General features: G+C 37.7%; 1 protein-coding gene across 2 annotated transcripts; it reads left to right on the top strand.

Moving 5' to 3' along the window:
- The first annotated feature begins 15,785 nt into the window (after positions 1-15,785).
- s1pr3a (sphingosine-1-phosphate receptor 3a) lies at positions 15,786-21,095 on the top strand. Of its 2 annotated transcripts, none has more exons than XM_058760837.1 (2): positions 15,786-16,134; positions 17,058-21,095. In XM_058760837.1, the coding sequence occupies exon 2, from the start codon at positions 17,164-17,166 to the stop codon at positions 18,361-18,363; it is 1,200 nt and encodes a 399-aa protein (XP_058616820.1). In that variant the 5' UTR covers positions 15,786-16,134; positions 17,058-17,163; the 3' UTR covers positions 18,364-21,095. The 2 variants fall into 2 exon arrangements, with proteins under 2 accessions (XP_058616820.1, XP_058616821.1); XM_058760838.1 differs by having other exon boundaries at positions 15,788-15,924.
- The last annotated feature ends 2,968 nt before the right edge of the window (positions 21,096-24,063 follow it).

Genomic DNA, 24,063 nt, shown 5'->3' with positions numbered 1-24,063 from the left:
TGTCCTCTGCGTGAAAAGATGGATCTCAAAATCATACAGTCACTGCTGGAAAGGGTTCAAATATGCAAAAGATGCTGGAAAACTGAAGAATCTGCAGGACATGGAGGATTTTTCTGAAGAACAGAGCTCAGTTTAACTGTTCAGAACAAACAAGGGACTCATGAACAACCATTTTTTGTCTTGTGGACTAAATATAAACATTTTTATGTAAAATATCTTACTCAGGACAATACTAAATAAAAAATAACATGCATTTTGTATGATCTCTCTTATTTTGTTAAAATTATTCACATTTTCACAGATTCTGCAAGGGGTTCCCAAACTTTCGCATGCCACTGAATGTTACTTTGTTTTTGGAGGTTACTTTTGGGTCTTATTGAACAACTGAGCATTTTTATTTGTATTTTTATTTTATTACAATAGTGACCAGGAATAAAACACATTCTTTCACTAACTTGATTGATTGATTGATTCATTGATTGATTGATTGATTCATTGATTCATTCATTCATTCATTCATTGAATCATTCATTCTTTTTTCCTTTCTTTCATTCTTTCATAAATATTATTTACATTATTATTTAAATAAGCAATGCAGTTTGCTTCAAGCAATAAAATACACATTCTTTTTAAGGAATTAGGAAAAAATGGGATTAAATTAGTTGCACATCTGTACATGTTTTGCTGTTATTCATTTGCTTTCTTGATACTTGTCTACACATTAATAAAATATGCTTTTATCTTAAATTCACTATAATGCACAAGGGTGTAAATCAGTATTCAAGATTAGAGGTGGACAAAATGTAAAATTTAAGAAATGAGAATTGAAAATCCCACCCCTTCGATATCTATGATGGTCACAGCTTTGGTAAAGAGTCCATATGATATTTAAGTAACTCATTTAAAATTCTAATAGGCCTACATACGGTTTAGCATAGCATGAATTTATTTTATCCAAAGTCTTGGTAAACAAAACCAAGACCCCCTTTAGACAAGCTCTTCAAATATTAGTCTATTGTAAGGATCATGATTTGTATACAAGGCCTGAATTACAAAAAAGAGGAACTTGCACGTGCTCACAGACTGCGTTGTTGTGGCGTTGGGCGGCAGATAGACTCCATGTGATCTGCTGTACTAATCACACATGGAGATTCATTGGAGAGAATGTAGGGGGAGTGACGAGTGTGTTGCTTGCAGATAAACTCATCATGTGTATCAGTGTGTATCAGTACAGGTCGTCTTTTGCCCTGATATTCTATAAGCTATGCTTCCTTGCCCCTAAACCCAATCCTAGTGATTAACAGAAACCATACTACTGGTTTCAGATCAGAAATGAATGTAAAGTCTGCAAACACCTGCATCAGTTTCTCAGAGGATGTGGTCTGACTGAGAAGAGCTGACAAGAAATTTTCTGTGGAACAATTCAACTTGTAGAGAAACCCGTAAAAAACATTTCAACATCTGATTCACAGTGTAATATATCTCTTTATTATAAATTATATATCAAATTACATTTTATTTACACCAGGCCCTAAAATAGATTGTGAGATCTGACAAAATTATATAAGTACTTTTTCTCCGCTGTATTTGACTGTTTAAAATATGACTGTCAAACCACAATCTTGATGGAGGATCATTTTAATGGAGATCAGATTTCAGCTGATTGTCATATATTTCAGTTCTGTCGACTCTTGCATGTCATTTGATACAGAAAGCTTTGTTTAGGAATGTTAGGGCTTGTTTAATATCATAAAATCAGTAATTAATCACATTTGTTGCCTTTAAAATTAAAAAAACATTTACACTGCAACCTTGGATCAACCAATGGTGTTCATCGGGGGCGGAGTTATCTGTTTTCTCAACCAATAGCAGTTAGGGGAGTGTTCTTGGAAAACTGTTTGAAAACAGTCATGTACAGGGGTGCACATAAGTGGTCCGCAGGTCCGCATGCGCGACCAAAATTAAAAATGCGCTGTGTAAATAAGTTCTGACAGCGCATTTGCGTACCGACATGGTTGACAGCTGTTAATGCACAATTACCATTTTAGATCGACAAACTGTACTGTATAAGATTTAATCTAGGCTACCCGCTGCCGTTTTTAAGGCAAAACTGTCTGTGACATTTCATTCACTGACGCAATTCCATCAGCAGCGCTAAACCCGGAAGCGCATAATACTTACTTGCCGGCAACCCGCCAAAATAAAAGCTCGCTGATTTTACGTTTGAAAATGATGAAAATAAAAATTAAAATAATGATAATAATAAAAATGTTAACATTTTATTTGTAAGTTTCCTATAAAATAATTGCATTTGTATTTAATACTGCCTTTTTATTTTAAAATAAAATAGTATTATCACACTTGATTATTTAGTTTATTATTTTTAGGTAGTTATATATATATATATATATATATATATATATATAAAGTGCAATAATATTATTATCACTATTATTAATAAAAAATTATAGTTATATTTTATGGGTCACACTACATGCCATGGCCCGTGTGAGGACCAAGCCAAATCTCCAGGTTCTCATATGAGTACCAGGCTGAAAAACTTATGTGCACCCCTGGTCATGTATGCCCTCCAAACGGCTAATTAATGTAGAAGAAACACACCAGCCAAGTGAACATTTTGCTTCTGAGATTCTCAGAGATTTTTTTTCAGAATTGCGAGATAGACTATAAACTCATAATTCTGAGATATAAAGTCAGAATTGCGAGATAAATTCGCAATTGCGAGTTCTAAACTTGGAATTGTATAATTGTATCTTTATATCTTTATATCTAAATTATGATTTCATATCTCACATTTCTGAAAAACAAAACAAAACATGAACTCAGTTCTGAGAAGAAAAGTGAGATACGAACTCACAATTGCAAGAAAAAAGTTCAGAATTGAGAGAGAAAAGTCGCAATTAACTTTTTTATTTTTTATTCGGTGGCAGAGATGTAAGACTCAGAACTAACAAAAAGCTATATTTCTAAATATAAACTCAGAATTGCAAGAAAATGGTCAGAAAATGTTTATTTTGATCTTTGAGTTTAGGCTATGTCTCACAATTCTAAGTTTACGATTCACAGAACTGTCAGAACTGCAAGAATATCCCATGTGGATGGTGGTGCACAAAAATATATAACATACAGTCATGGCCAAAAATATCAGCACCCTTGGTAAATATGATCAAAGAAGGCTGTGAAAATTAATCTGCATTGTTAATCCTTTTGATCTTTTATTTAAAAAATTCACAAAAATCTAACCTTTCATTGGATAATAAGAATTTAAAATGGGGGGAAATATTATGAAATAAATTTTATTCTCAAATACACGTTGGACACAATTATTGGCACCCCTAGAAATTCTTATGAGTAAAATATCTCTGAAGTATATTCCCATTCATATTCACAATTTTGAGCACTCCAGGGTGATTATGAACATGAAATTATCCAGCCATGGCTTCCGGAAAACAAAGCCCAAATTCCCTTATATATCAATTATCAGAAACCACCAGGGGGCAATGTCTGTAGACTCCTAAAATGGGAATAACCGAATAACCTCTTCCCGTCGTTAACTTTGATTTATTAAACCTTCAAGTACTGATAAAACCATAATATGGTTACCATATATGAGCACGTTAATGCAAACACAAGACTTTCGCATGTCCTTCACATCAGTTTTCCAGTTATCACTTCTCTTTAACTGTAGCCTATATCAATCGTTCTCTATTTCTATCAGTGTTAAAATGAAAGCAAACATGTTGCAAATAATCCAGTTTCGTTGTGCGTCAAATGTCCTGCACAATCAGAAATGGGTTTTGCATGATTCAAATGCTGGCTGACTTCATCTGAAACCGTTGTGATTTATCAAATTATAATTCCTCACTTGTAATGTCAACATTGCCAGTGTCAGAGTTATCTCACTTTATTAATGTGTTCTTTTCCATGAATGTCACAGCTTAAGCCCAAAATAAGAATACCAAACACATGATTATTAGGCAAAATATTAACTTGGTCATTTAACTAACACAGTGAAGCATAATACAACATTTTTGTTTAATTCAGAACTTTTCTTCAGACGGCCAATTACAACAGTTTTTGAACTTTGATTCTTTTCAAATCCAAACATCTGAATAATATTCAGAATCTAACTTAAATCTGAAGATGAACAGAAAGTTTGGGGAGTTTGAAAAAGCGAAGAAAAAAATATGAAGAAATATTACAATCATATTGTTATATTTAAGACTGTAAAACTGTAGGCTAATAATCATTTTTAAAAAAGCACTCGTCAAGTGTTGCACCTTGACTAGAGGAATCATATCAATCCCTCATCAATTATCAGAGCGCATGACATCTCACATATTTTGAGGTATTTTGATTCATATATTTTACCAGTGGTTTCAGGATGTTGGAAAGCCTGTTCCCCTGGTGAACCGAATTAAAAAAACATGATTAAATTTCCGCTAAAATATTTAAAATAGAAGTGCTGATAGTGTAATGAATGAGTCAGGCCTAAATAAACACAAACACTATTTCCTTCCATTTGCCAGATTTCCTATCACAGTGAAAGCACTGTACAGACATTAAAATACAGATAAATTGAAAACAGCTCATTTTAGAATGTTTGCACACTTTATCACTGATAGTAGGCTATAATAATATATTTTCTATGTGTGTAGAATTCGAAATATGTATACTTAAACTTCATCAAAATTCAAATTTGATTTTTTTTCTATGATTAAAAAACACAGTTAAAAGCCAGCCTGTGGTTTGACTAACTAACCACCACAAGGGGGCAACATATAACGACTTTCCGTGCGCTTTCTTGAAGTAGACAATATAACTGAACAGCACTTTTGACAGTAATGTGATACACTGGCACGAAACGCAAGTCATATCAGTCTTCTAAAAAAGGATATTCTACATAAAAGTGGTCACGCATCATGGTTGGTGCCACCATGTTGGGATGGCAGCCAAATATTAGTCATTTTGTCTCACGGACAGTCTCAGCGGACACAGGCTCATGTTAGCGGTCAGGTCAGCCGTTTAAGAAAATAATGAAGGATTTTGTCATTGCGGATGAAATAAGGAAACAATATTTTTGTGGTCTATTTTGTAGATGTCACAAGTTCATGTCTTGAATAGCATCTGATCCTTGCATTGTGCCTGATCATTAGCCTAGGATTTCTCATGTGACTTAGCCATTATACAGTATATTTTGCAGTAAACATCATTTTTTACTTTTCTAATATTTATGTCTTAATAATTAATTAAATGAACACACTTTTTAAATATAAATACATGCATAAATACTTATTATATATTTGTAAATAGACTCCACTTTAAATATAAAGTGAAAAAGTGGTCCTACTTTATATTAGGTGGCCTTAACTACTATGTACTTACATCAAAAAATAAGTAGAATGTACTTCTATATTATATTGCAAAACACTTTTCAGGTGGGATACGGGTAAGGTTAGGGACAGGTTTGGTGGTGGGTAGGTTTACGGGTGGGTTAAAGTGTAAGGGACTTGTCAACAGTGTAACTAATTACAGAAATTAATTACATGCACGTATTTTTAAAAATGTAATTACAATGTAAAAACATGTATGTACCCAATAAGTGCATTGTATTAATGTAAATACCACGTAGTTAAGGCCACCTAATATAAAGTGGGACTGGAAATGTTAATGAGATCTAATTTTTCTTGCTTATAGTAAAACATGTGGACAAAAGCAGTGAGCGTGTCTAACATGTATCATTCTCTTTCTTTCTCACAGTATAAACAGGATGTTTATGCCAGCGTAAAGGCCGTAGACAAACCCAGCACTGATGGTCAGATAGCCCTCAGTGAGTTCCCAGAGTAAACCGCATCCTTCAATCTAGATTAACTAGGATTTAAACCTCTATTCTGTTTAGTTTAGACTACCGCTGGGCTGCAGCTCTTCCTGTAGCGGTAGCCGACGTGTTTTAGGATCGGATCCCAATTGCCTGTGCTTATTTCACTGAGCCCGGGTTTCTTTTCAGAACGGCAACACACCGTCTGAGCTCTTACAAAAACAGGATTATCTGAGAGTGAACGTCTAAAGTTATGTTGTTCGCAGATATACAGACATGCATGATAACTCAAAACATGCTATTTACTTTTATAAGTACCTGACGGGTGATTAAACCGGCAATAAAATACTATATATTTACAGAGTCCAGAATATCTTGGGGGTGTACCAATTAGAAACCACCTTGCGACATAATATGCTAACAACCCCTCAAGACAATTTAGCATCTAAACGCTGGCAAGCCACCCTAGCATTGTCGCATCAAGTTTTGCCAGCAAATGTCTCCTGTTGTGATGATTTGATACTAAAATGTAACAGTAATAATAAAACGCCTTCTAAATTGCAAAATATCATTACATTTATTGCAGTTTTTCAAATAGTTTTCTGTCAGTTCATTGTAGACTAGCTGGAGGCAGTTTTAGTAAAGCCAGAGGTGGTAATTCGGAGGAGCGTTTCCTGTAAGCAGCAATTAAAGTTGACAACTTTACCCAAGGCAGCCTCTCTGTTTACCTTGACAAATATCCCTCTCTCTTCACACATTCTTATTCCTCTATGTTAAGTATAGTTCATTTAAATAGTCTTGCCTTCAGTGTATCACAGAATTTAAAAGTAAAAAAAAAAAAGTGAGATTAAGAGGCTAAACATAACCAGGTAAATCGACAGGATTAGCTAGCTGCAAGTAGCGCTTATTCAACCTCTTGATGTGACACAAGAGATTCAGTGTTGCAGGACTTTAAGTGTTATTTTTCCAAACGTACACAGCAAGTTGAGTGTAATTTGGGCTGTGAGTGGTGTCATTAAACCGGCCAGACACACAGCGCATTCACGCTCCGACTCAGGTACACACAAGTGCCTCAGATATCCAACACAATTGCTCTCTTGTGTAGGAGCTCAAACGGTTTGCGCTAGTTCGCTATACAACATTGTTGATTTACTCGAAGTGTTGTGGAATCATTCAACGGATATTTCCAAAGGTCTTATATGGAAAAGCAACATCTTGAAAAGCATTTACGGACAGATATTAAGTGTCAAGCTAAATATCCAGTGCCTAGCGCTTTCCAATGTAAATAACTGCAGACACCAGCTAGCATTTAAACATATTTCTTATTCATTTGCATAAACATGCCTTATAGCTAAATATGCTTCATTCGCTACCCTAAACAAAACATTGAAAAGTCATCTCAGGACAAAATGTAAGCCATCAACAAGTATTAATGTTGTCACTTGTTCCGAATGAAGCAAAAAAAAGCTTAGCCTTTCACGCTAGTTGTGACAGTCAGGCTCCTCAGAGGGTTCTGTTTTAATCTTTTGGTTCCAGTCCACAGAAAACAATTCTTTAGAGCTGATGTGGAATGGATGCCGTGAGAATCAACGACCCTTTTGCAAGGCCGTGATTTGATATGAGGCACTTTATTACTGATAAAACTCCTTCCCAGGAGGCACCTCAGCATGAACCATTTATGGGCGTGCTGACCTACAGCTAAAAATACTTTGTAAAACTGCTGTTCAATGAAACAGACCCTTTATAGGATTTAATAGAAAGTGGTTCCAACAATATCGTTCTTCTGTGTTGTTATCGTTATATGGACTTTTTTGTGTGCGATACTTCATAATTGTAGTTGTCGTATGTCGTAAAATTTCATATGGCACCTAGAGGCTTTTTCATCTGAACTCTTCATTTAGATAAACATTCTTAAACTAATTTCTAACTGTTCAGCCTGAGCAAGACAAGACAAGGTGACAGAATGCTAAAAGTTTTTATCCCAACCAGCTGTTTTAAACATCACATATATTCTGATCAGTGTTGGGGGTAACGCATTACTAGTTATGTAATCAGATTACGTTTTCAAGTAACTAGTAAAGTAACGCATTACTTTTAATTTACAACAAATATCTGAGTTACTTTTTTAAATAAGTAATGCCAGTTACTTTGTTTTCCCATTTATTCACTGACAGCTCTCCTGTCCCTGTGTTGAGAGAAATCGGGATGAGTTGCAGAGGCACTTCCTTCAGCCTGAGCCTTATTCAGTTCACTTTTGGTGTGAAAGGGCTTTTACAGTTGCCAAAAAATATAACTTTTGAGTTTTTTGTTATTAAAAAACAAATAAGCAAGCCCAGCCCAGGTGACAAAAAGTAATGCAAAAGTAATTTAATGCATTACTTTATATAAAAAGTAACTATTTAATGCTTTTTTATGGAGTACCACAATATTGTAATGCAATGTTTTTATAGTAACTTTCCCCAACACTGGTTCTGATTGGCCGTGATTTTGTTACATCACAGGAAAGTTTTCCATGTGAAGCCTTTGAAATTGTTGGACATGGAGCTATAAATACTGCATAAGGTTCCATTTTAGCATAAGATAAAATTGTGACACAGAAAGGCTTTTGACAGTATGCATTAATCCTTTAAACCTCCTGTTAAAATGTTTTAAGCAATTTTCCCACACATTTTAAGTCTAGGTTATGAAAAAATGTTCCAGAGCAAGGCTAACAATGCTAAAGTTAGCATTGAAACTGGAAAGGTATATACTGTGAACTGGCCAAAATGAAACATGCAAATACAACAATATAACCCAGAATTATGTTAAAATTTTAAATGGCATAATTGGTAAACAAATCTGATTTAGCTAACGGCTAACTAAAACACTGTCAGTGTTCACTTCAAATAGACACTGCTTTTCATCTGGTCTGCGAGTTGGGAGGAGGCCCAGGAAAGGATGAGCTCATTAGAGAGATAATTCCACATCAATTCATTTCTTTTTTCTTCCCCACGCCCAGCTACAAACTAAGTTTATTTTCACACCACATTCTCGTAAGGAACCCTCCCAGCACCACATGACCTTCCAGCATCTTCAACCTCCACACCTTCTCCTCACTGCAGGTCGCTCTAATCACCCATTCAGGCGTGCCGTAGTGTTGGCGCAATGTGCGTCTGCAAACCCCCCTACAAAAGGTAGTTCTGTTAGAGTCCAGTTTTAAACAACACGCTCAGTCTCAGAGGTGTATAAACACAAGTGGTGAAGGTGCTGACGCGGGGCGGTAGAAAGAAAACGTGCCAGACGCGCTCCAAAGATCTCAGACCTGATCCAGAATGAGTTTTCTAAGTCTGTTGTGCGTAGGCTGGTTCGAGACCAGCGGAAACGGCACCGTGCCAGACTTTGTTATCTCAATGCAGCTTGAATTTTTACAGATCATAAACTAAGGAGGAATGTCACAGTAAAATGCAATTGTTTATATCTGTGATCAACGTCACATTGAGCAGATTTTAAGTTTATCCAAAGAATAACACTCAAGTACCCATTCATCTAAACCAGACCAGAAGTTTGTCTTATCATTCTGCATTATCATTAATATTATTAGTCACTTTCAAACACTCACACGTTCAATGTCATTTATGTAAATGTATGAAACTTGCACACATTACACATTATTTAGTCTTCTCTTTTGAAAAAGGAACTGAAAACTACATTTTTGTTTATGTATGTTATGGAAGCCTGTTTCCACCACAGGAAAAAAACTAAATTAAAAGGTACTTGTGACTTGACTCGCAAACTTTATTTGTTGCAATTGTGACTTTGCTTCTCAAAATGTGACTTTGTTTCTCACAAACTGTGACTTATTTTAAACTTTATCATATAAATCTCATATATTAATAATTTTATTTTTCACTTAAAAGGTGCAGTCACATTAGCAAAATTTTGGTGAAATTTTTCAAACCAAGTACCTTTCTGTCAACGTCAACGTACTGTTTCTGTTAACATAACAAATCAGTGTGACAAACTTCAATCTGTTGCGAAATCCATGTGGGGAAATCTTCATATTGGGATTCATATTGAAAAGACTAGATTTCACCACACCTCAAGGCAGGAACAAGCTTTGATGAGCAGAATTGACCCCTACGCGAAACCTGCCCCCTTTAGTTACTGTTGCTACATCTGACAAACCATGGCACTCTCATGCAACAAATCATGCCGTCACGCAGTGAAATATACATCGTGGAACAAAGAGGAAACTGACAACATGCCAACAGACAAGACAAAGCAGGTTACTTTAAAACAAAGTATCAGCTTTCAAATTTTGTCATTTTGTAAGAAATTCAAACAATAAATACAGGTTTGTGGCACTTTAATGTGTCATAACAGATTGCTGTAGCGCCTCAGTTCAAGCAACATGTGAACTGATCATCTCTTGTTCATTACTAGTTATAGCACAAAATAAACATGAATGAACATCAGAAAGTATTTTATTTCAACCGTGGAAAAACATGAATACACGCTATTTTTCAAGTTCAAACTCACCGACGTTAATCTACTCTCCTATCTGGTTTGTTTGTCGGACAAAATGGCAGATTCTGCATTATGATCACCTGTCGATCAAGCTTTTTCTCAACATTTCAAATGTAATATTAATTTCTTCAGTTCTGAAACCTGTACACACATTATGAGCAGTACTAATAGTGATCGTAATCTGACTATCTGTGGCATTTCAGTAATAAGCAGTTTAAGGGAAATATCAAGATTGGAAAATCTGTTATAATTATGGTATCATCGCTATAGAATATCTTATGTCCTTTTTTATGAAGCTAAAAAGCACTGAACTGCAGTAACATGAAAGAGAACACTTATTTGGGTAATAAGGATTTACTATCTGGCGTTGTTCTCTAGTGACGGGATTTTAGAGTTATTGAGGGTAATACAGCGTGAAATGTTGTTTTTAGCACTTTAGTTAGTGAGGCACAGTCATGGAGCCATGGAGCTTTGGGAAGGTTGGTTCAATAGTTAGTCAGTCCTGATCTTCATTGGATGTGGTGAGAAGGTCAACAGGGCACGTGCTACCTCTGCAGATCTCTATCTCCACTCTTTATGTCGGGTCTGACTGGTAGAAGACCACAGTCAGTCCCTCTATTCATCCTCTAAACAACAGTGACACTGAATTTGCCTGGTGCAGAAATATTAATGAGAGGATACGTTACAAATAATTACACAAAACATTTCAAAGGTTTTATTTTTTGGTAAAAAGAAAAAACAACTAAGATTCTTCTTGTGTAACCGTCTTTTGGGTTTTGAACTTTTAAAAAAATAAAAATAAAATAAAGCTATGCAAATAAAGTGACAAATAATATAATATTCAATATAATATGTCCTGTAGCTCAACTGGTATAGGGCTATGATATAGTAAATATTATATATTAATATATATCTCTCATTATTTTCACACTGATCACTTCATCAGAAATTCACTTATTTATTAAATGCATCCTAGCATGGTCCTATGCAAGCTTTAAATTTGCGCATTATCAAATGAAAGAGGGAGTTGAATAATAACATATCTCGGAATGTCTCCTTCACTTAAAACAGTGTCAAGAACTGTTGAGAATGTGGTGATGTGTTAAGGACTGGATGGTGACTGGACCTTCTTCTTTAAGATGTTCTCAGGCTGTTTGAAGACATACTGGTCCAGAAGTTATAGAGAGTTGATTCTGGGTAGACAAAATAACACACATTCAGATTCACTCCAGCCTTCCATGAGACCCTTAAGGGAGTCTTCGTTTGACCTCGTACACCATCGCTAAACATAGAATAAGTTTTGTTTGGACATATGGAGCCAAAATGCATATTTCTTGAATTCCAGAGAAGATGAATGGTTTGGTCCAATCCATGAGGACAGAGACGGTTTGATATGATAGATGACCTCTTTCTATGCACTTAACATCTAACATGAAACGGACACATCTAAAAAGGCACCAATGTCCCCATCCCCACCCTCAAGCATTTGGATTAGGAAAGCATTCCCAGCCTGTCCTGAAAGTACCGAGTGGATTCAAAGTGCTAGGCTTGTTTACATGACGGCCATCCAAGTTTTGCACAAGTTATTTTCAACAGCAAAGGGCAGAAGTTTATTTAGTGCTTAACAGAGTGAGCTCAAGCCAAATAAATTCATGTAGTTAATATGTTCCCCTTGTAAATTACATATATAAGGCTATATATGATCATTACCATTATGATTGTTAGAAACCTAAACTATTATAATTTTTGTTAATATTTCAAATTAGATTTGTATATTTTCTGTGTTCACTCTCATTTAGTAGTTTTAGTGATTTTGTTGTGTTTTCTCATCATTTTATTAGTTTTTTTAATGTCTGTTCATTTTTATTTATTAGTTTTAGTTTAAGCTTATTTACTTTTTTGGTACTTCAGCTAAATGAAAATGAGAAATGTTGCCTTAGCATCTAGTTAAAATAGATTTTTTTTTAACATTTGATTTTATTTCAGTTAATTTTAAGTAACGAAAATGTTTTTATGGTTTTAGTTTTAGTTAACTTTAATAACTCTGGTTTATAATAAATTAATTTCTATGTGCAACTTCTTTCAACATTTTGCAAAACTAACTAATCTCACATAAGCTAACTGCATAAATGAATCATTTTGGATTCAAACCTTGGATTTTGCCAATTAAGGTGATAAATTGGCAGCACTGAAATATTTTACCTTAATAGTTGTGTACCTCAATTATAAAAGGTTAAATATTTCTTTATAATTATTATAATTTTTGAGTTGGAAGTTTCATTGGAATCTGACAGATGAATGTGTGCATCCTTCTTCGGCAATCCACAAATAGTCCGATCACAAATGTCTCATGATTTTAAAAGAAAAGCAGTTAAACTACAAGCCAAAAAGACCTGAAGGAGGTACAACAAATGTCAAGAGTATACTTGGAGAGCAACACATTTGGACTATAAATGCCCCAAACGCCAGTTGATAAGAGACAATGGGAAAAGCCCATATCAGAAGATATCTGTCTGAGAGGACTGTGATTGCTATACAAACAGGACTTTTAGAAGACATTCTTGGATCCCTGAAGGATCATGTGAATGTGAGAACAGGCCGTTGTGTTCTGATGTAGCGTGGATGTGCAGCTAATGGAAAAGGAAGCTTTTATTGATGGGAACTAGTAAAATGTGGTAAGTTACTGTATAAGCAAAAGCCAGATGTTTGGTGTCTGAGCACGAGGGATTGGAGGCGTATGGGTATGGGCTCAGGGCAGTTAGGATGGAGGCATGGGCCAGGGCAGAAAGGTGAAGGCCCAAGAGATTTTTCTTTTTCCTACACTCATAAACACATACCCCTTGAGTTCCCACTGAATTTAGCATTCCAAACCAGCCAACTCACCACTAAGTTCCGTGTCAGGAAGCCTTGACTCACAGCAGTACCCATAAGCATACCAAACACCAGCACAATAAATCTAGCACATGTTGCTATTAAAAACATACCTCGAAAATGACTGGCTGATTACTCGGAAGAGAAATCGCAAGGGGCTTTGCGTCTACGGCATCTCCTTTTCACAAAGTCCAAGTTAAACAAAATGAGGAAGTAGGCACAGCGGCCATAACAACGTCTTGGGTGTCTTATTAATGGCACCTACATTTTTAAAAATAAAGGTTTTATTGGCTTCTATTAAGAACCTTTAACAGCCATTGCACAAAAGGTTCTTTACTGGCATCTGTGGTTCCCTGAAGAACCTTCAAAATTCATGGAACATTTCCATTGCAGCAAAGCTTCTTTACTGGTATGGATAGTTCTGTGAAGAACATTAACATTCATAGAACCTTTATTGTGCATAAATGTTTTTTTGTAGTCGAAAAATGTTCTTCAGGTTATTAAAATGTTCTTCATGCTAAGAAATTTTTTTTTTTAAGAACTGTTCACTCTTTGAGGAACCAAAAATGGTTCTTCTATGCCATCGCTGCAAACCCCCTCTTCTTAAAAAATCTTCATGTAGCCACCACATTTCCTTCACCCAGCTTGAGATTTTCCATATGATTGGACTGAGTAAAGAGGGGGAGATCAGAACCAAGAGAACGTGATAGTGGTCCATGCAGCACCCCCCTCCCCAAACATTCCTTTGCCCATGCACCATCCCCAGGCTGGAGTGCTAGATTGGACACCGTCTTCTGGGAATACTGTGAGAATGTGAAGTCGGGTTTGTGCACAGCAAGGGAGAACAAATTTGGAAAGGGGGTGTGCAAGAAACGCTCACATTCTAGAAGCAACTTTGATGTTTTTTATATTTAATAATCACTGAGCAGAGTGCATGGCTATTTAAAGCCAAGGTCTAACTTTAGGCCAACCATGTCACATATGAAACCAGACATAAATTGTTTTTGTTTTGAATGTGCGTCTTGAGTGGGTCAAGGCTCTGGGAGAGTGATGACCTGTCGCCCCGAAGGGGAGGGAATAAATGGCATTTCCCATTTTACCATGAAAAACAATGTTTGATCAAAGAATGGATATGAGATGTTGTAAGTGGAAATGTTGTGGGCCTTGGCTTGCCATCAGGGGAAATGTGTTCAGGCAAAAAATACAATCCGTCACGTACTTTGGGTTATTTTGGATGCCCCATTAAAGGAATAGTTCACCCAGAAGTGAAATTCTGCCATCATTTACTCAACCTCATGACGTTCAAACCTCGAATGACATTCTTTCTTTTGGATGTGGAACACAAAATACAAATTTCTGAAGAAACTTTTTCCATGCAGTTAAAATGAATGGGGACTGAAGTAAGTTTCAAGCTTCAAAAAGGATGCAAAGTCAAAAAAAGTATCAGTTCTTAAGAATCACTGAAGCAGTAAGTATTAATGAATGAATCGACTGGAACACACTATTTATTGAAAAGATCTGATTCGTTCACAAACAGGCAATGCTAACAATACGCTAATAATGATTTGAGAAGAATGTGTGTGACCCTGGACCAAAAAACCAGTCTTAAGTGTCAATTTTCGAAATTGAGATTTATACAACATCTGAAAGCTGAATAAATAAGCTTTCCATTGATGTATGGTTTGTTAGAATAGGACAATATTTAGCTGAGATGCAACTATTTGAAAATCTGGAATCTGAGGGTGTTAAAAAAAAAATCAAAATATTGAGAAAATCACCTTTAAAGTTGTCCAAATGAAGTTCTTAGCAATACATATTACTAATCAAAAAATAAGTTTTGATATATTTACGGTAAGAAATTTACAAAATATCTTCATGGAACATGATCTTTACTTAATATCCTAATGATTTTTAGCATAAAATAAAAATGGATCATTTTGACCCATACAATGTATTTTAGGCTATTGCTACAAATATACCCCAGCGACTTAAGACTGGTTTTGTGGTCCAGGGTCACATACAGATCTCAGACTCGAATGTATTACTTTTATGACATTCGAATCCACATTAGTCAGAATTAAATAAAAAGGCCAGTAAAATTCAGAAAGAAAATCATAACAATGTGAAGTAAATGATGAAATTACATTTTTATGATCAGTGCCATAATGAACAATGATCATTAGTCATGATCAACCCTTTCATATACAGACATTCATATTGTCCAGATCAACTTCATTCACACTGGCTAAACCATCAAAATGCAGTCTACTGCAAGTATATTTCAATGGCCAAAACTGGTATTTTCGCACTCTTTCACCTTCTCTCCTGCTTGCATGTCTTGTAAAACACTTCTGTAATAAGTCAAGTGCCAGAGGTCATCATTATGATGACTTGTACGAGGTTAGGTCACTCTGCGTGACTTAACCTAGTAATTTCCCTCAGTTGTGTAGGATGCCAGTTTAATGACATAGGAATAGCACAGACATCAGAGGATGCTCGAGCACGTGCGCGCTTCATCATCACGGTCTGAAATATTAGCGCGCGCGCCCTTTCCAAACAAACTCAAATTCAGAACCATCCAAACACAGACGACGGAACGTTCGCTCGCTGCCTGTAAGAAACCCGAAGTGTTGTCGAGTTCCCGCCCAGAATGTGAGGGAATGTTGAGGAAAGGAGCGTAATTTGGAGTTTAGGATGAGAACTCACAGGTGAATTATTTTCATTAATAATCTGACAAGTCCAAAAACTTGGATATAGTTAAAAAGCCGGATGCAAATCGTTTGGGAAAAGTGCTTCAAGGATAAACGATTCGTTGAGTAGCCTACATGTTGGAAGGTTTTCATCTCCTAAAACTTTTAAAGGTTTATTTATTAACCAGTAACCCAAGATGTAGGTGCATCTCTCGAGATAAATAACTGGTAAGTCTGTCTCATTACCTATAATCTTATAAAGAAAAACTGTTTTAGTAGGCTATTCTAATTCACACACACAGAACTGTACGGATTTTTTTTATTTCGTTACCTGTACAAAATATTACCATGGTTATAATTTTCCGACAAGTCACTGTAAAACATTTTTATTTATTTACTTTGTCTTTTAGTCCCTAAGACATTAGGGACTAAAGCCAAGTCACCGAACGACTTAAAACTAACTGTTAACATGTATGTTTTTGTATTTTCGTAAATTAGTCCGCTTTAATTCAGTCTATATCGTTATTTTCGATATATTCTACTTATTACATCAAAGAAAAACAACAACAACTGATCACACCAAATGTGATACAATAGCCTAAAGCTAGTCTCATTATAATTCAAGTGGAAGTCACTATACGGTATTGTGTCTGCATGCCATGTTAACTTCTGAGGTGATAAAGTTTCAATAAGTTAATCCAATAAATAAAAACACAATTATTGCAAAATAGTCACTGATAATAGGCTACATAAGATAGATCGATAGATAATTTTATTTTATTATTTTAAATATGACCTAATACATTGCAGTATTGGCACAAAAACATTACCTGAACATTTCTACACCTTCACAAGCTGTTTCCTTCAGATTCAGAACTGTTTGTGTGATACAATCCAGCATACCTTTGCTATAAAAGCATCTTAAAATAGCCTAAAACTACTTGCCAGTCTCCCAAACTGGTCTGCTGGCTGGTTTCATGCTGCTTAGACCATCTTAAATTACCTTAGACGAGATTAAACTAGCTAAAACAATCGTACTATTCTAAAAACATTTTGCGTAGGCATGTTAAACCACATTTCCACTTCTTACTAACTGCTGTCAAGTCAGATAATATGTTCTTTGGTTTGTTTTTGTTTCTATTTGTTATCAGGAATCATAATGTGTGAAGTGGTGGAGTCCTTTCCAAACTTTCTCACTGGAAGGTGCTCATAGACGCCATCTCCTGTTCAAAAGTGGTCACGGGGACTGTGTGGAAAATGGATGACGAGTTTGAACCTGGAATGAATTTTATTATAGTAAACCATTACAACCACTCGGGCAAGTGGGGAAGGCCAAAAAGCACCGGTACATACAAGACAGCCTTCCTCATTTGCATCTGTGCTCTGATCGTGTTGGAGAACATCACTGTACTACTGGCACTATGGCGCAACAAGCGTTTCCACAGCCGCATGTACTTTCTCATCGGCAATCTGGCACTTTCGGACTTGTTAGCTGGCGTGGCATACGTGGTTAACATCTTCACCTCTGGCCGCAATACTTTTTTCCTCAGTCCTGGCCAGTGGCTGCTGCGAGAGGGGAGCATGTTTGTGGCACTTAGTGCTTCGACCTTCAGCTTGCTCGCTATTGGGATTGAGCGCCACATGACAATGGTTCGTCTACGGCCGTGTGAGACCGCAGGAAGGGGGAGGTTGCTAGTTCTCCTGGGAGCCTGCTGGGCTGTTTCGGTCCTGCTGAGCGCCTTGCCTAGTCTCGGCTGGAACTGTTTGGACCGATATCCCACTTGCTCCACTATCCTACCACTGTACGACAAAAGCTACATAGCCTTCTGCATCAGTGTCTTCACAGCCCTTCTAGCGGCAATCGTGGTGTTATACGTGCGCATCTACCTGCTAGTGACATCCAGCGGGCGTAGAGTGAGTTCCCGGCCATCGGACCGCTCGCTCGCACTTCTGCGCACGGTAGTGATAGTACTGGGAGTTTTTGTGGCCTGTTGGGCTCCCCTTTTTCTGCTATTGCTGCTGGATGTGGGATGCAGTCCAGAGCGGTGCCCGGTTCTCTATAAGGTGGACTGGTTCATCGCTCTGGCCGTGCTCAACTCCGCCCTCAACCCGCTCATCTACACGTTTTCCAGCCGTGAGATGCGGGCCGCCTTCATCCGCGTGCTGTGCTGCTGTTGTTGTCCAGCACAGCTGGACTCTATTCCCACGGTGGCAGGGGCGGCACTCCCAGGAACAGTCATTCCCACTGCAGAGAACAGCAAATCAAGCATGGCTGGGGGAGCAAGTGGTGCAGCTAAGTCCTCCCTAATGCGAGGTAAAGTTCCCATCCCGTCAAACTCCCACCATCAGCATGGGGACACGTCGCCTCCGGCTGTCACGCACCCCTCCGGGCCAGGTGACCTACTGTCTGCGGTGCTGGTTAAAGCTGGGGCACTTCCTTCTTTGGGGAAGTTTTGAAAAAGATACTAAAGGAGTCAGCACAAAAGAGCGGGATTTTGTTATTTCCCAAGATGTTTGGTGACGGTTCCTTGTAAATATAGACTGTACTTCAGCTCTCTGAGGATTACAAACTTGGATTTGCTTTTATACAAAAGGCATCCATTGACGATGAGATTTCAAAGAGCAACAAACTCAATCAAAGTGAGATTGAACAAACGCTGACCAAAGGATACACAAACTGAATTTACTTCTACATGTATTAATATTTATGAAACTGAGCATGTGCTGTGAGCACATAACATAGAGCCACTACAGAATGTAATCACTCGAAAAGCTTAGGTGTGCAATCTTTTTTTATCAAAATAATCCAATTTGCATGAAGGAAAACACCTTAACAGTATTATACGCATTATTATAGCACTCTGTGTGTATGACTGACCTTTAACATTTTCCCACAGTTTATTACTAGACAAAAACATTTTGAATAGTTTGCTGCAAGCTAGCTGTAATACACTTTAACAAATGGAGTGTTTTTAAAAAGACTGTGGATGTTTATGGTTAATATTCTGTGGATCGCTTTACATGGCAAAATGTAAGATGAGGTTGTTGCATTGTGAATGTGTTGAAATTTGGATTGTTCTGCTCAATAGTACTTGCTAACTGACATAAAACTGCCATAAAATTTAAAGTGTGACTATAATATTTTAGTGTGAAGAAAAACGGGCATCTTATGTTGAGGTTGGCTTGCCTGTGCTGCTTTTATTTGCATGTAACCACTAGAGGGAACTGTGCCATCACATTGAAATCTACTGCACCACTGAGCAATAGTGAAAGCAATGCACAAACACATTTTGTCTATATGAATGCAGTCCAAGCACTGTTATTTAGTCACTTGGTAGATGCATCATAGTAGCCTCGTAATAAATGGTTTTGCCTGTAAAAAAAAAAAAAAATCATGATCAATTGCGCCAATCTTTGAGCCATACTGCAGTAAATACTAACCAGAGCTGTGCATACATGTGCTAGTTTAGATCATAAAGGTATTATCAGATATTAAGTTCAGTTCACAGCATAGGTTGAATGAATTTCGACTTAGTTTTGAGCACATCTGGGTTACAATAAGGCACTTAAAATGGGAAAATTTATTGGGCTAATCCATAAACCTTAAAATACTAGGGATTTCTATAGTATAACCACAGGACATACTATGCATGTTAACGTGAATTTAGTGTGGAATTCTTTTTTTTTTTTTTTTACCTGGTAATCAATATTATGCCACAAATGCTGTAGCTCTGTTACTTCTACCAATTAGTTACTGGTTAGCCATACATTGCTTATTCATACTGCTTCTTGCATTGTATGAACAAAAAAACATGAATTTTGGACATGTTGAGAACAAGTGGCATTTTGTTGAAGAATGGTTTTTATAGCATTTGACAAGTGTGACATTTCAAGTAATTTACCATCCTAAGCTGTAGAGCTCTCTCTCTCTCTCTCTCTCTCTCTCTCTCCCCATCACAGTGATCTTTGCAGTCAGGTTGAGGGAAAAAAAATAGAATGTTAAACAAATCAAACTCATTTACAAGGCCTGAGCCGTTTCCTAGGTAAAATCATGTCTGCTGGCATCCCGTAGCTCAAAATTCAAAGACATTCAGTATCACCGAATTCATTTGTCAAGAGGTTTCACACCAAACGATTGAAGTGCTATGAAGAATCATCATCAACAAACAACAATGACGACTAAAGCGTGATGTGTAACCTTGAGCAAAATCACACAGCAACCCACAACGCAATGACAACAAGCCTTATACAAAGTCTTTGAAATAAGCGCACGCCACATAGAGGACATTAATCCTTTAAAGTGAGGTATCACACACTTGCCACACACAATATGCCTCTACACCTCATGTAATGAATGGCTCTTTGCTACAATGGATCAAAGCACGGACCACTGAGCTATTGTGGATGGCCACTATTGAGAATATTCATTTGTCTGTGTGCTTGTCAGAGCTGAGGGGAGTCTCTGTGGCTGAATACATCAGACTGGCACATTGCTTGGCCCAGCACTCGGTGTGAACAATGCCTCCATCTGGACCAGCGACTCAGGATGTGCCAATGCGAGAGCACTCAATTGATTTTCTCCCATTCGGGGACCAGGGGTCACATTTAACAAGCTTTCAAGGGTTGACTGAGGTAGAAGGTGTTTGTGTGTACGTGTGTTGCTTGGGAAATGTGTCAGGAGCAAGATCTAGAAACCATAATGATGTCCTTGGTGCACTTCTGGTCAAGGTTTGGTATCAGACCTCCTCATTAGTCAGAGGCTTACTAGCCCAAGACCTGATTTGCTAGTGCACTGGTTTTAAAGGGAAAGTTAGCCCAAAAATGTAAAATTGTGTCATTTACTCTCCCTAATGTTTGTTCCAAACCTGTATGGCTTCCTTTCTTCAAAAGGAGATATCTTGAACGGTTTTGGTCCATACACTCAAAGTCAATGGGGTCCAAATCAATCCCTTTCTTTAATATAGACAAAAACATTTTTCTAAATATCTTTTTACAAAAAAGCAAGCAAGTCATACAAGTTTGAAACAACACAAGGCAGTGTAAATTGTCATCGAGTTGGCCAAAATTATTGGTACCATTTGCTAGCATTTATTAGTGATCCAGCACCCTTGCCTCAAAACCAAATACTGATCCAAACTGGATATAAAAGCAGGGATAAGATGCTTCAGTGCCAGACTCTGACAAGCTGTAGCACAGCACAAGCCCAGTCATCTTATTTGACATGGGGAGTGCCAATGAAAGGGTGCCCAAATTATGTTATAGTTCTTTTTACAAAATAATAAAATCAACAAAATTGTGGAATACTAAAACATAGGGTGGTTCTTCATTGTAAAAAATACTGGACTTTTAGCTTGCCTTTGGGCAATACCTACAAAAGGTACACCTTTGCAACTTATCTACCCTTAAAGTATGCATATTAGTACTTTAAAAAGTAGGTAAAGCACAAAGATGTGCCCTCAAGGGTTATAAGCTAAAGCAGGGGTGTCCACTACAGTGCCACCTTCTTGCTGTAATCCTAATTAAACTACCTGAAGCTAATCAAGGACTTCAGGATCGCTAGAAACTCCCAGGCACGTATGGTGGAGCTAAACTCTGCAGTATGGTGTCCCTCCAGGAGCAAAGTTGGACACCCTAGATATAAAGGCACAATATTCCTAAGGCGCATAGCTTGCGTGACCTGATTAAATGTCTAGAGTTCACAAGAATCATTGCCCCTTTGATTTTAGATGCAAGTTTAGGTTAGGCACAGAGTTTGGCCTGTGATTATTTGATAAGAATCTTGTCTCAAGACCAAGGATATATTGAACCAGCAGCATTCCTGCTTGGCTTAATCACATCACACGAACACCTGGATTACTATCCCTAGACCTGGGATTCTGGGGATGATCTGTCCTTAACCTCTGAAGTAGAGCTGAGGTTACATTCAATCCTCCCCCAGATCCCAGTCTTATTCAATCCATAACAATAGCCTTCAGCTGCAGCCGTATGCGAGCGGCATCTGACTGGGCTTTAGGAGATAAGCTCTCCAGGATGAGGTCTTTATCTAGGCCAGCTGCCCACAAGGGCGGGAGTAGAGTTCAAAGGTCAGATGTCAGTAAATTAACAGATGGTATAAGTTGCCAGCCCTCACCGTAATGAAATCCAGATGACAGGTCTCTTGAGTGGCGGTAACGCGATAATGACGGCAACTCTCGCAAACGTAGTTGATTTTTTTTTCCACCCTTCAGTGCACATCTGGGCCCCCTTTTCACTGCTCGGCTTTTGTCTGAGCTTGCGGCTGAGAAATGCCTCTCTTTGTAAGGCCTAATTATTCCATGACTAGTAAGAGCCTAATTACCAGAGGAATTAGCACGGCGCTCATTGTGAGGAAGACGTCGTAGGGCTTTTGAAGTATTGACACAGTAGATGAGATCCCCCCATTTCAGCTGTTTAAATTTTGACCGATCTCTGGTTACAGTCTATCAGACACACCTGTCGAAACGGCTTTCCCTCCAAGAGTGAGTGTGCGCCTGTTTGTGGAATGTCTGAGCGAGATTAATGTGTCTGTCTCGGACAATGTGATACGAGGCGCTCGAGACGCACATGTGGACATGCCTGGATGTGTGTCAGAGCAGCTGGGAACAATCGGTACAAGTAGCCAACCCAGAAGCCACTGGCATTAGATGCCATCCTCTTTAGGATCACGAGTTTTTGGGCTTGATTGAGATTGGTGTGGTTTGAGTGTGAAATTATTCCTGGCTCCGCTCTGATCGCAGGTGTCTTTTTCAGTGAGCGCATCTGATAGATTATTATGTGCTGCCAAATATGCACACATGCAAACAGCAAGGCATAACCTAAATTGTGATAGACATCTCGAAGCACACCAAAATGTTATTGCATTAAAAAAAGCGCCAAAAATGTGCTTGCAAACAACCCTTAATTTCCCTCCCGTTTAATCTCACCATCTTCCGTACCGAAGTTGGAGCGACGAGGACTGATCTGAACCACCTTCTCCGCCCGTCACACCAGTAATCATTCTCCGCCGTTTCATTTGGCAGTGTAATGAAAGCAATCCCAGAACGCTTCGCTTCGGCTGAACAGAGATAATGAGGAAGCACACACACACGAACACACAAACATCACTGCATGATTTAGGAAGACGGTCTTTGGTGGGCCACAGTGGGAAAAGCTAAATGTTCACAATCGTGCTTAACATTCAGTCTTCGCAATCTTTTCGTGCATGGCACATGCTCCCAGAAGAAAAAAAAAAACGTGTGTAGTAACCATTAACGCATCTTTCTGTCAATCTCAACACCATCTTTATTGTCTCTTGATAATAAACAATGTGAAGCTATTAAAGTAATATGCGTGACAAGCTACAGCAATTAAATTGCCTGCTGGTGCTTGCTACAATACAACAGTGTCTGTAGCTCATACACTAAGGTTTAAGTATTTGCGTAATCTGTGGTTACTACCTGTCGGTTACTTTAAAGGGTTAGTTCACCCAAAAATGATTACTCACCCTGATGTCGTTATAAATCCGTTCATCTTCAGAAAAATTAAGATATTTTGAGGAAACTGAGAGATTTCTGACCCTGCATAGACAGCAACACAACTACCACATTCAAGGTTAAAATAGTCCTTGTGACATCAGTGGTTCAACCATAATATTATGAAGCTACGAGAATACTGACGCAAAGAAAACAAAAATAATGACTTCATTCAACAATTTCTTCTCTTTCATGTCAGTCTTGCACATTCACGAGAGTACCACGCATGCGTTTGGTGCTGCTGACGCAGGAGCCGGCATTCTGACAGAACCTGTTTTGACAGGGCACTGTGAACAAATGCACACGCGCCGTGAACGTGCGTCAAAGACTGACATGGAAGATATTGTTGAATTAAGTTATTTTTGTTTTTTTTTGCACATAAAAAGTATTCTTGTAGCTTCATTAAATTATGGTTGAACCACTGACGTCACATGGATGACTTTAAAGATGTCCTTACTATCTTGAACGTGTCAGTTGCATTGCTGTTTATGAAAGGCCAGAAAGCACACAGATTTGATCAAAAATATCTTAATTTGTGTTCTGAAGATGAGCCAAGTCTTACAAGTTTGGAACGACATGTGGGTGAGTAATTAATGACAAATCTTATTTTTGGGTGAAGTTACCCTTT

Source organism: Onychostoma macrolepis, chromosome 22, assembly GCF_012432095.1.
Source record: "Onychostoma macrolepis isolate SWU-2019 chromosome 22, ASM1243209v1, whole genome shotgun sequence".
Lineage (NCBI taxonomy): Eukaryota > Metazoa > Chordata > Actinopteri > Cypriniformes > Cyprinidae > Onychostoma > Onychostoma macrolepis.
Note: the sequence above shows the minus strand (reverse complement) of the source record. Positions and strands in the feature narration are given on the sequence as shown.

Coding starts and splice junctions, on each gene's coding strand:
- s1pr3a (XM_058760837.1), top strand. CDS start 17,164: ATGGATGACGAGTTTGAACCTGGAATGAATTTTATTATAGTAAACCAT.